Source organism: Antennarius striatus, chromosome 13, assembly GCF_040054535.1.
Source record: "Antennarius striatus isolate MH-2024 chromosome 13, ASM4005453v1, whole genome shotgun sequence".
NCBI lineage: Eukaryota > Metazoa > Chordata > Actinopteri > Lophiiformes > Antennariidae > Antennarius > Antennarius striatus.
In genome coordinates, this window is record NC_090788.1 from 6,388,410 (window position 1) to 6,402,055 (window position 13,646).

Genomic DNA, 13,646 nt, shown 5'->3' on the forward strand with positions numbered 1-13,646 from the left:
TTTTGGGGGGTGGGGGGGTGGGGGTTAACTTGGCGTTATCGGTGATCCACGGTTGGTCCAAAGCCGGACTGGTTGACTACTCATGGAAAAACAAAAAAAAACCACGCTTCTCCTGAAATGGGTCTGGCGTAGCGAAGTCGTGCGTTTTTAAAGGCAACGTTAGGGTGACTCTGCAGTCTTCTTCTCCCCCCCCCCCCAGATCGGCTATTTCATCACCCGACAAAAAAAAAAAAAAAAAAAAAGAAAGAAAGAGAAAGAGTGAAAGTGGAGTATTGTCCGTCGTACGTCTCAACGCAGTGGGATTTCTACGTCTGGTCGGCGCCCCCCCCCACCCTTCCCGCGGTGACGGTTATGGGTCGGAAGCGGTGTGTCGGTGCAGATTGTTCCAAGATGGCGGCCGGGTGCTGCGGGGTGAAGAAGCAGAAACTGTCGGGATCACCCGGGTCGGGGGGTCCCGGCGGGGTGGGGGCGGGAAGCGGGGTGGCAGGAACCGGACATTGTGGCTCGGAGCTGGGGATTGGCTCCTCGGCGTCTGTTGCAGGAGCGGCGAACGTGAGCAGAGCCAACGGCCTGGGGGGACCTGGGGGTAACGTTAGCGGCAGTAGTAGTAGTAGCGGTAGCAGCGGCACGAACGCGCTATCCCCAGCGCCGACCGGTTACACTTCATCCGGCCTCTCCCCGAATCTCAGCTCGGGTCCCGGCTCGGGAAGTGGAGGCAGAAAAATGGTCGTCTCAGCGGAGATGTGCTGCTTCTGTTTTGACGTGCTTTATTGCCATCTGTACGGATACCAACCTCCGAGAACACCCAGGTTTACAAACGATCCCTAGTGAGTGTTTTTGTCTTCTGTTGTTCTGCTCTATTTCAAAAGCTCACTGATGTATTCATTCATCAACGTGTCTTTTACAGGACTTTCGACTGATTTTACACTTGATTCATGTTTCAGATGTAGGAACATAGACTGTCATGTGGAAATATGTTGTACTTATTGTGAATTGTGAGCAAAAAAACTTCCGATCTTTTGCTTGATTTGAGTTAAGTTGAAATTCGGGCCTAGTTGAAGAGTGGCAACCGCCGGCCCGCAGTTAACACTTTCACATTACAATGAACAATGGATTATATTACAATGAATTGTTTGAGATTATCAAGCGAACTTGTATATTAATTAATGATGAACCGTTGTCACCACGATTGTTCATCCTTAGTGGACGAAATGACATTTGGCGTTACTGTTTAGCCAACTCGGAATAACACTAACAAACGTTAGCTAAAGCTACGCGCTAATATTAGCTTGCTGTGAACACTTGATCGAAAAGAGAGTGTGGAACAAGCAATTTAAAATCGGTTATTTTTTTTTTGGCAAAGTCTAATATTTTGTAGTTAGGTTAAACAACTAAAACTACTGTAATACAACGCATTGTGAGTTAACGGTAGTGTTTAATTTTTTCATCTGCCCTCAATGAACTCTGGAGACTTAGCTTTGTTAGCTTACAAGCTACATTAGCTTAGCAACGAAGTGCTAATGAGCTGGCAGAAATTATTGGTAAATGTATGAAAAAGTGTCATTTTTGTCACAGCCAGATAAGTTGTTAAGCTATTCGATCGTGTTGGAGCATATCTTGAATATAGATTTATTTATATATGCAGTCGAATGGTGGGAAACTTACTGGATCGGCTGGTTTAGCATCAACCAACAAAGGAAATGTAGTTGTTGAGCACTAAGGTTAGGCAAGTTGGAGAATTCCTTACGACTAAGTCTGAATTAAAGTAGTATTATTAAGCATCTTCAAAACAGACATAACGAAGAAAAACAATTTATTCACTGAATAAAAGTCTTGTTGAATGACTGTTTTAACTCCTGGAATAATTAATGCATTTTTTGTTCCTGTAACCACACTCCACAGAAACTATAGAAACCTCCACTTAGACAAGCTGTGTTATGTGATCTGACTAGATGGGTGTTGAACCAACAATCTGAGGCCAGAAAGGGTGATCTCGGCTGTAAGCGGCCGTTCCAGTGTTTTGACCTGTTATGGGCGATGAATCCACGATAGTGGTTCCCTCACAAGGGATATTTGTTGTGTTTTTAAACGTGATTTTCCACTGTCATCTGATGAATTAACTTCTAATATTAAAGTGTGAATCAGGCTTGCACCGTTAAGTCCCAAAAAGACAATATTGCATTCATTCTAGATGCATGTGATGTGTTATGGAGAGTGAATATGTCACGGTCAACATTTTTCTTGAAAATCGCAATCTGTTATGGAAACGTTCCTTCACACACACCTCATAACTTATTCCTTTCAAAGAATGTACTGTAATGATGGAGCTTCCGTTTCTATCATCCAAACTGATCAAGCTGACAAATCCTGTCAAAATCAGATCTGTAATCTCTTGGTAAAAGCCCTCACACATTCAGTTGTGGGAGTCCGTCAAAGTCACAGTATTGTGACAAATAATGAGAAATAGTTTGATTTGTCCCAGTCATGGTGGATACGACTCACTGAATCGTGCCTTTTGGTGTAAGCTAGACCGACTAAATAAAGACAGTTTAAAAACGAACATGGTAGTAAGAACAAAATGGCCAATAACTTTACTGAGGACTCTCTGAATTCATTTGTTATGAGTATACTAAGATAATGTCAAATGTAACTTGTGTAATTATATATCTTTTATAGTTTTTTAATACAATTTGTGTATAAGCAATTTCTGTTCCATGATCCACATAATTTGTAGTCATGGCTCAGTAATGGTTTCTATGTGAATGGGTGAATCCCCATGGCAACAGGGTGTAGGTGTGATATTTCAAAGATGTAGTATGTCTCCCAACTTTCAACCAGAATGACTGTAAAAGCAGCCTGTAGCACTTATCAACTGACTCAAACACCAAGCAATTGAACTGAAATTTCTTTAAACTGGAAATGATGTAAGGTCTGGGAGCTACTTACCCTGTGTACAGAGGGCATATAGCATGGATGGTATAATTAATGTTGCTGCCATCAGATTTTACTTTTTCAAATCGCTGCTCAATGTATGTCTTAAGTATAGCAGAAGGTACATGAGCTGCTGAGCCCCTCTTTTTGGTGAAGGAATGCTGGCATGCTATGCAAAACCACATCTCTTTAAAGTCATTATGTTCCAGGAACAAAGACAGCATAGAAAATGTTTTTTTTTTTTCAGCTGTCGTGTGAAGGAGACTAGTTTGATGAAATTGAGTTTTTGCTACTCATGCAGAAAATAACAAGCTTTCAATAGCTTTCATGTCATTAATATTATCATTTGATCATAATAATGGCTTTGTTCAAGAAACAGGCTCAACAGCACTCACTGCTATGCACACTTATGCAGTAATTTTTAATTTAGTATTCTCCTGTCCTGGAAAATTGTGTAGAAAGTTTCTCAAAGCAGAGACATGGAGAAATGTTCACCAAAGGCTCTGACAGTGTGTGTTTCACACATAATTACATCATGACTGATTTGAGCACATTTAAACCTTCAGATTGAAATATTTTGTATAGAAATAAACCCCACCTGAATGTAGTTTCAGTATTTTGAGCACAGAAATTCTAGCCTCGCCACACTTTGCCTAAGTGAAACCAACTTATAACCAAACCAGTCAATCAAGACAAGAATCTAAGAGAGTCGTCCCTAGCAACGTGGAAACTCCCACAGAAAGTACAAGTTTGTGTTGTCCTGGTTTGTGATGGTTGGTTAAACCTTGGTTTCAACCAATCTTAAACCAAAAAAAAAAAGTTGTTTGGTTGGTTTAAGATTGTTTTCAACCACCCTTAACAATTCTAAGTCTTCTCAAGTCTTCTTCATCTAAAGTATACTGAAAGTCTTCTCAATTCCAATTCTTGGTTTACCTTGACGTGGATGACTGAGAACCTACACAGACTTTCAGCTATTGTTGCTGTCTTCAGTGGCAGAGGAGATGAAAAGTTTCGATTAAAACTGAAGCCAACGAAAGGTTACCATGCAAACATTTTCTGACATAAAACTCTAGTAGCTTAGAACTCTTGTAGTGTCTCATTAATCTGTAGTGACAGTGTTTTGTTCCATTGGAAATTGGTACAATAGTTGTTTAATCTGTGAAGAAACTAAAATAGAATTTGAGATTGATTTAACAGAATATTTTTGTTTTGAGACTCTTGGCAAAAAAACAAGAACAGTTTATGATACGATGTCAAAGTAGACCAACTAGTATTGGTTCTTGAACACTTGTCAATGAAAATAAATATTTTTTTCTCTCTCTTAATACATTTTTAAATGTGTTCCGTTCTCATGAGTAATGAGAGAAACTAAAAATGTCCCCAAGAATAATGGTATTTGTTGATACTGTTCTGTAAAAGCACACAATGTCTGTGTGTGATTTCATGCTAAATATTTCTATATTAAAATTAGACTGATGCTGTTTGTAAGAGGATGGTAGTTTGTAGGCCTCCAGTGTTCTGTGAGAACAACACCTTCTGTTGGTTAGTTCGTAATGAAACCGATAATCCAGGTTCATTTTACAACTTTGAAGTTAGGATGAGACCTGCCATTTACTAGTAAACACCCAGTTCGGAGGAAGGCCTCTTGTCACTGTTGGGCTTCTTAAAGGCTAATATCTCTACTTTGCTGGAATCCTCTGCTGCTAATGATAAGAAATACACTTTGGGTTACAGTTGGCCTCAGTTGAAGTGCAATTATTTGTTCAGATTTGCATTTGTCAGAGCAACTGTTCTCTTTTCCCACAATTTGATTGACTGCGATGACTACAAACATTGCCACGTATTGTACTGCTGTTTACTCATTGCACATTACTCATACAAACCCAAGTAATGAACTTTAAAACCATTGACTCTGCTGAGATATTTTGGGTAGCGCTTGGCATTATGTGTCATATTTGTCCTGAACATGCTTTGTTTGTGTGTTGGACATGTGATTAGCTTTTGTGTTTGATTTTAAAATCACTCTTCTTTTAACATGGCGTCTTGTTTTTTTTCAGCCCGCTGTTTGTCACATGGAAAATAGGCAGAGACAAGCGGTTGAGGGGTTGTATAGGTACATTTTCTGCCATGAATCTGCACTCAGGACTCAGGGAGTACACCCTTACCAGGTGAGTTATTGTTCCAGCTGTAGCCCAAATGAAGTGACTGAAAATGATCATTGATAAAGAGAATATTTGTTGTAAATTCAAATTAACAACTTGGGCATTGGAATAAAGATTCATGTCAAGGGTGACTTTCTCCTTTAAGTATCACTAAAGTAGCCTCAGAGCCAGCAGATTGCCTTTATATGACTACAACAGACAATTTCTCTTGAAGTTTTTCCTTTGACATTCTAAAACGCTGGAGCTGTGGAGCATCTGTTTCTCTGATTACAGATCCTGAGGCTTCAAAAGTAAGATGTTAAAAATGTGTTTGACTCAGTGTTTCCATTAAGGGTCTTGAAAAGACCTCTTTTTTTACAGGCTCTCTTTTTTTTTTATTTTTTACTGTATATCTGTTAGCATTATGTGTCAGACAGTTGGCAGCTACATTGTGCTAACCCCGTGCTCTTATATCATTTTTAGGGGAAAAAAATACATGTTAGTTAATCTCATATTGCTGAATGGATCACCCGGTTGGTAGCTCTAACAATGCTGACTAAATAGCTTTTGTTTCAATCAGAAATCTATAATTCACTGCGAGTCATACTGATACTTAATCATTACCTCATGCACCTATCACTAACACTGTACTCTGCTACCTGGCAGTAAACCATCTTTTCAAAAGAGTGAATGCAAACAGGCTCTGTTGTAAATTCCTGGTGCAGAAATTCTTCGTTTATCGTTTGTCGACCTCACAGCTGACCTGACATGTAAACACAGGCAGCTGCATAGACACTCATTCCAACCGGCTCGGAACTGTGGCGAAAAGCCGAGATCAAGGTTCACGCTGCAATCACGCTGGCCTCCATACGTTCATAGGGCATCTGTTTTGTTGGTCCTTTTTCACACGAGTGGAAATTTGCCTTTAAAATCAAAAAGTCTTGTGTGCATCACATTCAAATTTTAGGCTCGGTAGTCAAACCCTTTGTGCTTTTGACACCTGACTTCGGTAACCGTATTCCAAATCACCTCTTGTAATGTGATTTTCATGTGCTCCTGTGTCTGCAGTGCCCTTAAAGACAGCCGCTTCCCCCCAATGACAAGGGATGAGCTGCCTCGCCTCTTCTGCTCAGTGTCTCTTCTCACCAACTTTGAAGACGTCGGTGATTACCTTGACTGGGAGGTAAGGCTGCGTTCAGACTGCAGGCATATCGGATACCAATCAGATTTCCATCCATATCCGATTTCTAGGGCTGACTGTTCACACTGTTTTTAGCAAATGTCCAAATGCGATCTGGGTCTGTTCAGGCTTGGCCACATTATCGGCTGATCAGGCTGTGGTAACTGCGACGTCAGGGCGGAGTGTGATGTGTGAGGTCATATAATTGCGACAGTGGCAGCAACAACGCTGAACATGGAGGATCCTTCTGGCGCCTTGCTCTTGTGTCCTGTATATGATGTCACACTGACCGCCATATCCGATCAGTGTGTTTGGAGCCGTTCAGATTGAGACGCATTCGTTCATATCCGATACGAAACTACCTCCGGAATTTGGTTTCAATCCGTCCCGCGAAAATTGGATCTCACGTGGTACGTGACTGTTCAGACTACAAAAGAGACATCTGATATCAATCTAGATGGGCTAAAATCGGATATTGGCAACCAGTCTGAACAAGGCCTAAGAAGCCCAAAATGCTGCATGCTGAACTTGTCAGTCATGAATATATGACAAGCAACGAACGCAGATATTGTCTTTCACTTGGAAAAACATGGCCCTCATCTTTTTTGTTGTTTCTTGGGTTGAGGATTGTATAACATGGTTTTGTTTTTGTGAATCCTAGGTGGGTGTTCACGGTATTAGGATAGAGTTTTTCAATGAAAAAGGATCAAAACGCACCGCCACCTACCTACCAGAGGTTGCAAAGGAGCAAGGTGAGGCCAATTTATAGCTTTGTGTTGATATAAAGTTATGAATGTAGAAGTAGATCTTGAATGAAAAGAGATTAAATACTATCTTTTATATTTATGAAGGTTGGGACCACATTCAAACCATAGATTCCTTACTACGAAAGGGAGGTTACAAAGCTCCCATCACAAATGACTTCAGGAAGACTATAAAGCTAACCAGGTGAGAGTTCTCTTCTGTTTCCCACAGACATTCTGATATATTGATTTGATATCGTTGTACCTTTTTGTTTGCTCAAAGTTTTTCATTTAAACCCATGTCTCTAAATATAAACCTAGACCTGACAGGACCAAACATTCGCAAAAAATGCATTGCGTGTTAGAATTTAGTTCCCGAGCAGCACTGGTAAAGCTGACTGTATATAGGTAACATGAATTTTTAAATGAACTGGTCATACTGTTGAAACCACAATGTTTACCCCAAGGGCTGAAACATTCAAGGAATGGATGTCCTCTAACCTGAAACACGTTCCACTGAGACCGGTATGTTACATTGAAAGTAAAGAGCAGTAATTGTAATCACAGATTTGTTTGATCTGTTACAGATAACTGGGTATCAATAAGTTCCAGAAATAGATGTAGGAACTGACTTCCTTCATTTTTTTGGTCCTAATATGAAAAAAAAGAAGATTTTCCACACACACACACAGCAGTGTTTAGGTGTTTTAATTATGCTGCTAAAGTCATTTTGACAGCACTGTATTTTCTGCACTATAAGACACACTGGACTATAAGGCGCACCTTTTTTAATAAATGGCCTATTTAAAATAAATAAAATAAAAAATATATATGTATATAAAGTGCACTGGATTATAAGGCACATCTGATTATAAGGCACCCCTTCAATGAATGGGCTATTTTGAAACTTCACCAGAATAGAGCGCCCAGCACTGTAAGGTACATAGAATAAAAAACTGCTGTTGTGGCTGTGTCTGCGTTATGCACCCACTAGATTGAGCTGTGCTAAAGGGATTGCATTCACGACTCTGCGGCCTATGTCATAATATAAAGCGTACAGGATTATAAGGCTCACTGTGGGTTATTGAGAAAATTAAAAGGCTTTTAATTGTGGAAAATACTGTAACCGAATAAAAAGGCGTTCCATGATTCACATTAAACAGAGAAACGAACGCCCCTCCAGGCGGTGTTGGTATGAACTGCTTCTCTTGTCACAACCACATCTCCAGATGAATTGTTGGAGGATCTGGGGGTTAAATAAGGACATTGTACGGAAAAGGAACTTGAACGCAACTCCTCTCATCCCCAGGTACCGTAGTGAGAAGATGACAATGGGTTATGCAGAGTACATCGCCCACCGCCAGCACCATCACTACCAGAACGGCATCGGGCACCCTCTACCACCCTACAACCATTATTCCTGACAGCGAGCCGCATGACCAATCATTGGACCTCTCCGCGGACCTTTTCCCAGGAGAGCCCGCCCCCTCCTGGTCTAGTTATTTCTACTACTGTACCATTTTATGATGATAGTTTCCGTTGCCATGCTGGCCGTCTCCCAGACGTTGACATGGCAACGGGTGGCAACGAAGCATCATTTGATAATGGCAAGAAGTCCACAATTTATTTTCTTCGCCTGTGGTTAAGTTTTTGCAGCATACTTATACCTTTAGCTACCCCCCCCCCATTCATTCTATGTTTGAAAATTGAATACTACATTTTATTCAGCAAACCTAATCAGGTGTTTGATTCTGTGGATGGAAGGAAGTCTCTTATGATGGATTCGTCTTTCTCCTGTTTTTTTTTTTAATTTTTATGCTTCGCTTTTATTTTACATTTACCAAAAAAAAAAAAGTACCTTCTTTTACTCTGATTTTTCTTTATGTCCTATCCAGACATATAACATGTAGCAAACCAACTACAGCTGTCAAAGGCTGTGTTGTCTCGATTCCGACCCCTCTTGAAAAAAAAAAAAAAAAGGTTGACTGTCAAGTTTGTTGTCGCCTCGCTCACTCTTGTATTATTGTAGTTTAAACTATATATCGGGATCTGTATACTCCAAAGTGTAGGTAGTAGGATTGTGATGCCCTTCGGCCAGCCTTTGCTGGTAGTGTGTGTGTGTGTGTGTGTGTGTCTTTCTGCGTGTGGATGTAGATGTTTGGTCCGACAAGATGGAAAAACCGATAGAGTAAATTACAAATTGAAATTTTTTTGTTTTTGGAAACCTCCTCCCTGGTGTTTGTCATGTTTCTGGTGGAACCCATAAACCTTAAAGTGTGTTCGTTTGATCAGAGCTTACCTACCGCAGTGCTCCCTCTTTATCTTGTTAAAATTCTGGAGGAAGCCATTGTGTCTGCGCAGGTGAGTGGCTCTTTGCCTATGTAAATTGAACCACGAATGGATCTGATCTCCCCGCATTGGACAGGGAGTAGCAGACGTGTCCATGGCTCACGAGAGCGGGAACAGAAACCCTACATCCATGAACAATCCTCCATTTAAATTAACTTGTGGGATCCTGAGTTTATTGGCAGGGAGTCACCTGACAGGGACACTTGAAGCCATATACTCTTTCTATTCCACACTTTGCAAGAGTTGTGCTATTTGGCTTGAAGTGTTTGCGTTTGCTGCAACTAACCTGGTAGCCTAACGTACCGGAGCTTCGACCTCTGAATGCAAACTTGACACCAGCCGGCCTCAGGCGAGGCTGCATCTGTGACGTGTTTCAAACTCGCGCATTCCTCAGACGTCGTGTCTGTTTTGCGTGTCATAATGGAAACAGCATCTTGGCCTTTTCAGAATATATCTTAACTTTTGTCTTTTCATCACAGTATTTATGATGCATTAATGTCAGTTTGAATGGCGACACTCTGCCGGATGACGCACAGCTCCCACCAACATGTTAGTATCGTTTTAAGGTGCATGTCCTTGTTATCGGTACAGCTTATAGGTTTAGTCGCTGAAACTTTACTACCGTGGATTTCTTCTGATGCTGTCCAACTATAACCTGTTGATCTGTATTGGTCACCTGTCTGGAGAGCAAATAGTCGGATCAGAGCAGAATCTTCGTATGGGGCCCAATCACCGGGAGTTAAGGTCAACAAATAAAAAGCCAGGGCTTTGTAGGAACTTGAAGAAGCCATGTCCCATCCTAATATTACATCTTGTGACTCATATACACACACAAAGGCTAGTTGAATTCACTTTTCCAGAATGTTTAACACCGAATGAGGATCGACTTTTAAGATCCACTTGTTTTGAGGTTCAGTTTTTTTTTTTTTTTAAAGTTTTGCAAACTGGAAGATTTGAGAGGTTCTTGTTACTTGACCAATATCTGCGTAACAGTCTTTTACTAAACGACACGTTCTTTTTCTTTATGCAAAATGTCAAGGGCTTTTGGCACTCCATCCACAGTAACCCGAAATGACCTAGATTTAAGTTGTGTTGCCTTAAATGAATGATTTAATAAGCAGTGGACCAGTAGATGACGCTCTGAGGGTTCCTCGCTCGACTCTTTCCCACCTCCATCTTCACGCCACAGTGCAGGAAAGGGCCTTATAAAGTTTTCCACATTTCAGTGCTATTGCTAGTACTTTTCTTAGACATACAGAGGCTCCTGTGCTCCTGCAGTCTCCTGTTTGCTCATGTCTTATTCAGCAGAAAGCAGACACACTTTACAGTAGGACACTTTCATGTCTGGTAAAGTGTATGCATTTGTTCTACACTACATCGGAAGATTCCGAGAGGAGCAGTCAGGGCTGCCTTTCCTGGTCCATTTAGTACAGCACAACCTGAATTTTTCTGCTGCAAAACCAAATTGACCATGCTCTTTTACATATATCTTTGTATACACATGCAATGCATTTTGTTGCATGTATGTATGAGTATGAGACCTATGGTTTTATCCATGATATGCTTGATCTATGGCTTAGAAACTCTTGTTTAACGTTTAAGAGATTTAAAAAAACAAATATGGTGCTATCAGACCTCATATTGGGGTGGTCACAACTCGTGACTGGTCATGCGGACTCATTTTTTTTCATATCATACTTAAAGATGCTGCATGTAGGATTAACTCTTGGGTGTGTTGCTGTGAAGCGAGGTACCGCAGCCCATTTTCTACTGAAGGATGTGACTGATGCTAAACCGTAGCCTCATGAATCTGAGCTATCATGAAGTCCTATGTGAGCGACTCTGGGATCAGTTCCCTATGGGAAAAACAGATGGATATTCGTAGAAGTGATATGAAGAGGAAAAAGTGTCAGCAGCAAACCCGTATGGGGGGGGGGGGGCATGGAATGTACTGTTAACTTCACAGCAATTTCTCGAGAGAAAATCCTACATGTTACCTTTACTATTCTTGATATATGCAGATCTGTTGAACAGGTGTTTTTTGTTTCCTACCAGTGCAAATCAATGCCCTTGCAGGTTTGAAAGGACAAGAAGTCATACATAGCCTCACCCTCCCCCCCGACCCCCCAACCACACACCGTGGCCGGACTCGTTTGTCAAGGTGTGATTTGCGTCGTTCGGTGGCAGTAGTAGTAGTGGTTGTTTCCTCCCCTGGAATTTAGGCTGCTGTGTCTCCGAGCACATCCGCTGTTATTCCTTTAGCTGCTGAATCGTCTGACCTCTGAAATGGCAAAGTTTGAGTTGTTGAAAAAGGTCGAAAAAGGTCCCGTCGTCCGAGGCTCCAGCAGCCTCGGTTTGACTGCGTTTGAAGGCGAGCGTCTCCCCCTCAGTGGGGATCGCAGAGTTTAATGTTTTACGTAGAGGATGCAGAAAATAGTCCTGCCTCTGTACTGATAAACTGTTTAAAGCATTGATACCTCATGGGATATTTCGGAACAACTTTTGTAGTTTGTTGTAGCAGATTGTGTTTTGGTTCCATACCAGGGTTAGAGTTTAGCCTCAGCATTCCCTCTGTGGTCATTCTCATATTTCATGGAATGCTCAAGCTCATATTACCTTTGTATGTTTGACTGAACCAAAGACGCCAGCGGCCACGCCCAAATGCTGCTTTGTAGGCCTGGCTTCCTGTCCTTCCAAAAGACACCCCTGCAATTGACATAATGTTGTGTGTCTTTTTTTTTTTCTGTGTGATTTTTTTCAGCTGTCGACTTAATAAGCAACCCAATTTTTCAATGATTTTTCATTGAGCCTATCTCTGAAGCCATACCTGGCATCAAGGATGGTTAAAAATAGGTGGAATTGTTATTTTTTTGTTTATTATTATTATTATTATTGTTATTATTATTATGATGATTAGTATTATTACTTTTAGTATTGTTATTGCTATTATTTACAAAAATAAAAATCCCATGGTGTGCCTCCTAGCTTTATGGGTTTATAAATGTTTTTTTCCCTAAAGACCAGCAGTTATACTTTGTATAATAGATAATTTTTTCTTTATTTTTTATGCCATTAAAGAAAAAAAAAAGCCTGTTTTCTTTATTCTGGATCCAGTAGCTGCACTGGTATACAATCGCACTGATAGATGAATAAAAAAACAGAATAAATGAATCAATAATAATGATAATAATAATGATGATAATGACAAATGAAAGAACTACAATAAACTTGTGTTTGGAAGTTTTACTAAAAAAATATTTTAAAAAGAAAAAAAAATAGAAAATGACTGTTTTTGTACATCAAAATAAATTTTGGATCTAGTTTCAAAATTATTTTAGTGGTTTTCTATGTTCTGAATTTTTTGACACACTGACTTCTAAGACATGTCACTGTACAAAAGGACTTTTTTCTGTTGCAGTGGCCTGATGGGCTGGGAGGGTTGCCTGGTGTAACTCCTCATACCAACTTCTGTTTCTTTTCCTTTCAATTTTTGGATCTGTTTTTTTTTTCTGCTTTAGTAATTTGAAAAATATTGATGGAATAATATGAACTGGGAACTTCAAATCTATCCCCTGTAGAGCTAGACCCTTCCTCCTTTCCTATTGAATTGCTGTTAGTGTGACACGACTTGAAATGGGCATTTATTATGATAGTATGAACTCAAAAAGAAAAAAAAAACAAACAAGGCAAATGAAAGAAATCAGAAAAAAATTAAAAAGTGGAAGGAGGGTTTAAAGAATATATAGATGGGTTATCTGAGTATGTAAGCAATGGATGTGAAGATAATGTAGTTTTAAACATTGTTATTACCTTTTAAAATCATTTATTCAATAAAAAATACAAAAGCAACTCAGAAGAAAATGTGTCCTACTTTCTTTCTCCACTTACATCCAAACTTTTTTTTTAATTGTGAAAGATATTTTCTGTCATGTCTCCACTTATCGTTGGAACACAGTAATTTAGCCAGTCACTCACTTGATTGTTTCCACAGCATATAAATTGATTGAAACCTTATTTCTACCCATTCAGTCACTTGAAACAAGTAGGACGGGGACTTTTATTTACTTCTGCAGTATGGATTTGATGGCAGAGAGTTATAAGAGTCACCTCTGCTGTTGGACACTGGTAGAATTAAATGAAGACGTGAGAACTTCTTTTCAGAGATTGGCTCAAACCGAAGAAATAAAAAAGCTCAGTTCTAAAAAAAAAGAAGTCCTCAGAATAATAATCTGTCTTTTTCTTGGGGAAATTTCATCTGCTGATGATCATGTGATATAATTAAAAGCTCTGGAACAGCTGAAA

At 40.0% G+C, this 13,646-nt stretch overlaps 1 protein-coding gene across 2 annotated transcripts; it reads left to right on the top strand.

The window, feature by feature from the left end:
- Nucleotides 1-15: 15 nt before the first annotated feature.
- ammecr1 (AMMECR nuclear protein 1) lies at nucleotides 16-13,193 on the top strand. 2 transcript variants are annotated; one of them, XM_068331358.1, is made up of 6 exons: nucleotides 16-827; nucleotides 4,989-5,099; nucleotides 6,141-6,255; nucleotides 6,914-7,004; nucleotides 7,104-7,200; nucleotides 8,305-13,193. In XM_068331358.1, the coding sequence occupies exons 1-6, from the start codon at nucleotides 352-354 to the stop codon at nucleotides 8,417-8,419; spliced, it is 1,005 nt and encodes a 334-aa protein (XP_068187459.1). In that variant the 5' UTR covers nucleotides 16-351; the 3' UTR covers nucleotides 8,420-13,193. The 2 variants fall into 2 exon arrangements, with proteins under 2 accessions (XP_068187459.1, XP_068187460.1); XM_068331359.1 differs by lacking the exon at nucleotides 4,989-5,099.
- The last annotated feature ends 453 nt before the right edge of the window (nucleotides 13,194-13,646 follow it).

What these genes read in the sequence shown, in the direction of transcription:
- ammecr1 (XM_068331358.1), top strand. Translation starts at nt 352, where the DNA reads ATGGGTCGGAAGCGGTGTGTCGGTGCAGATTGTTCCAAGATGGCGGCC. An exon ending in AGGTTTACAAACGATCCCTA is followed by an intron (nt 828 to 4,988) that starts GTGAGTGTTTTT and finishes GTTTTTTTTCAG; the next exon opens with CCCGCTGTTTGTCACATGGA. An exon ending in AAGACTATAAAGCTAACCAG is followed by an intron (nt 7,201 to 8,304) that starts GTGAGAGTTCTC and finishes TCTCATCCCCAG; the next exon opens with GTACCGTAGTGAGAAGATGA.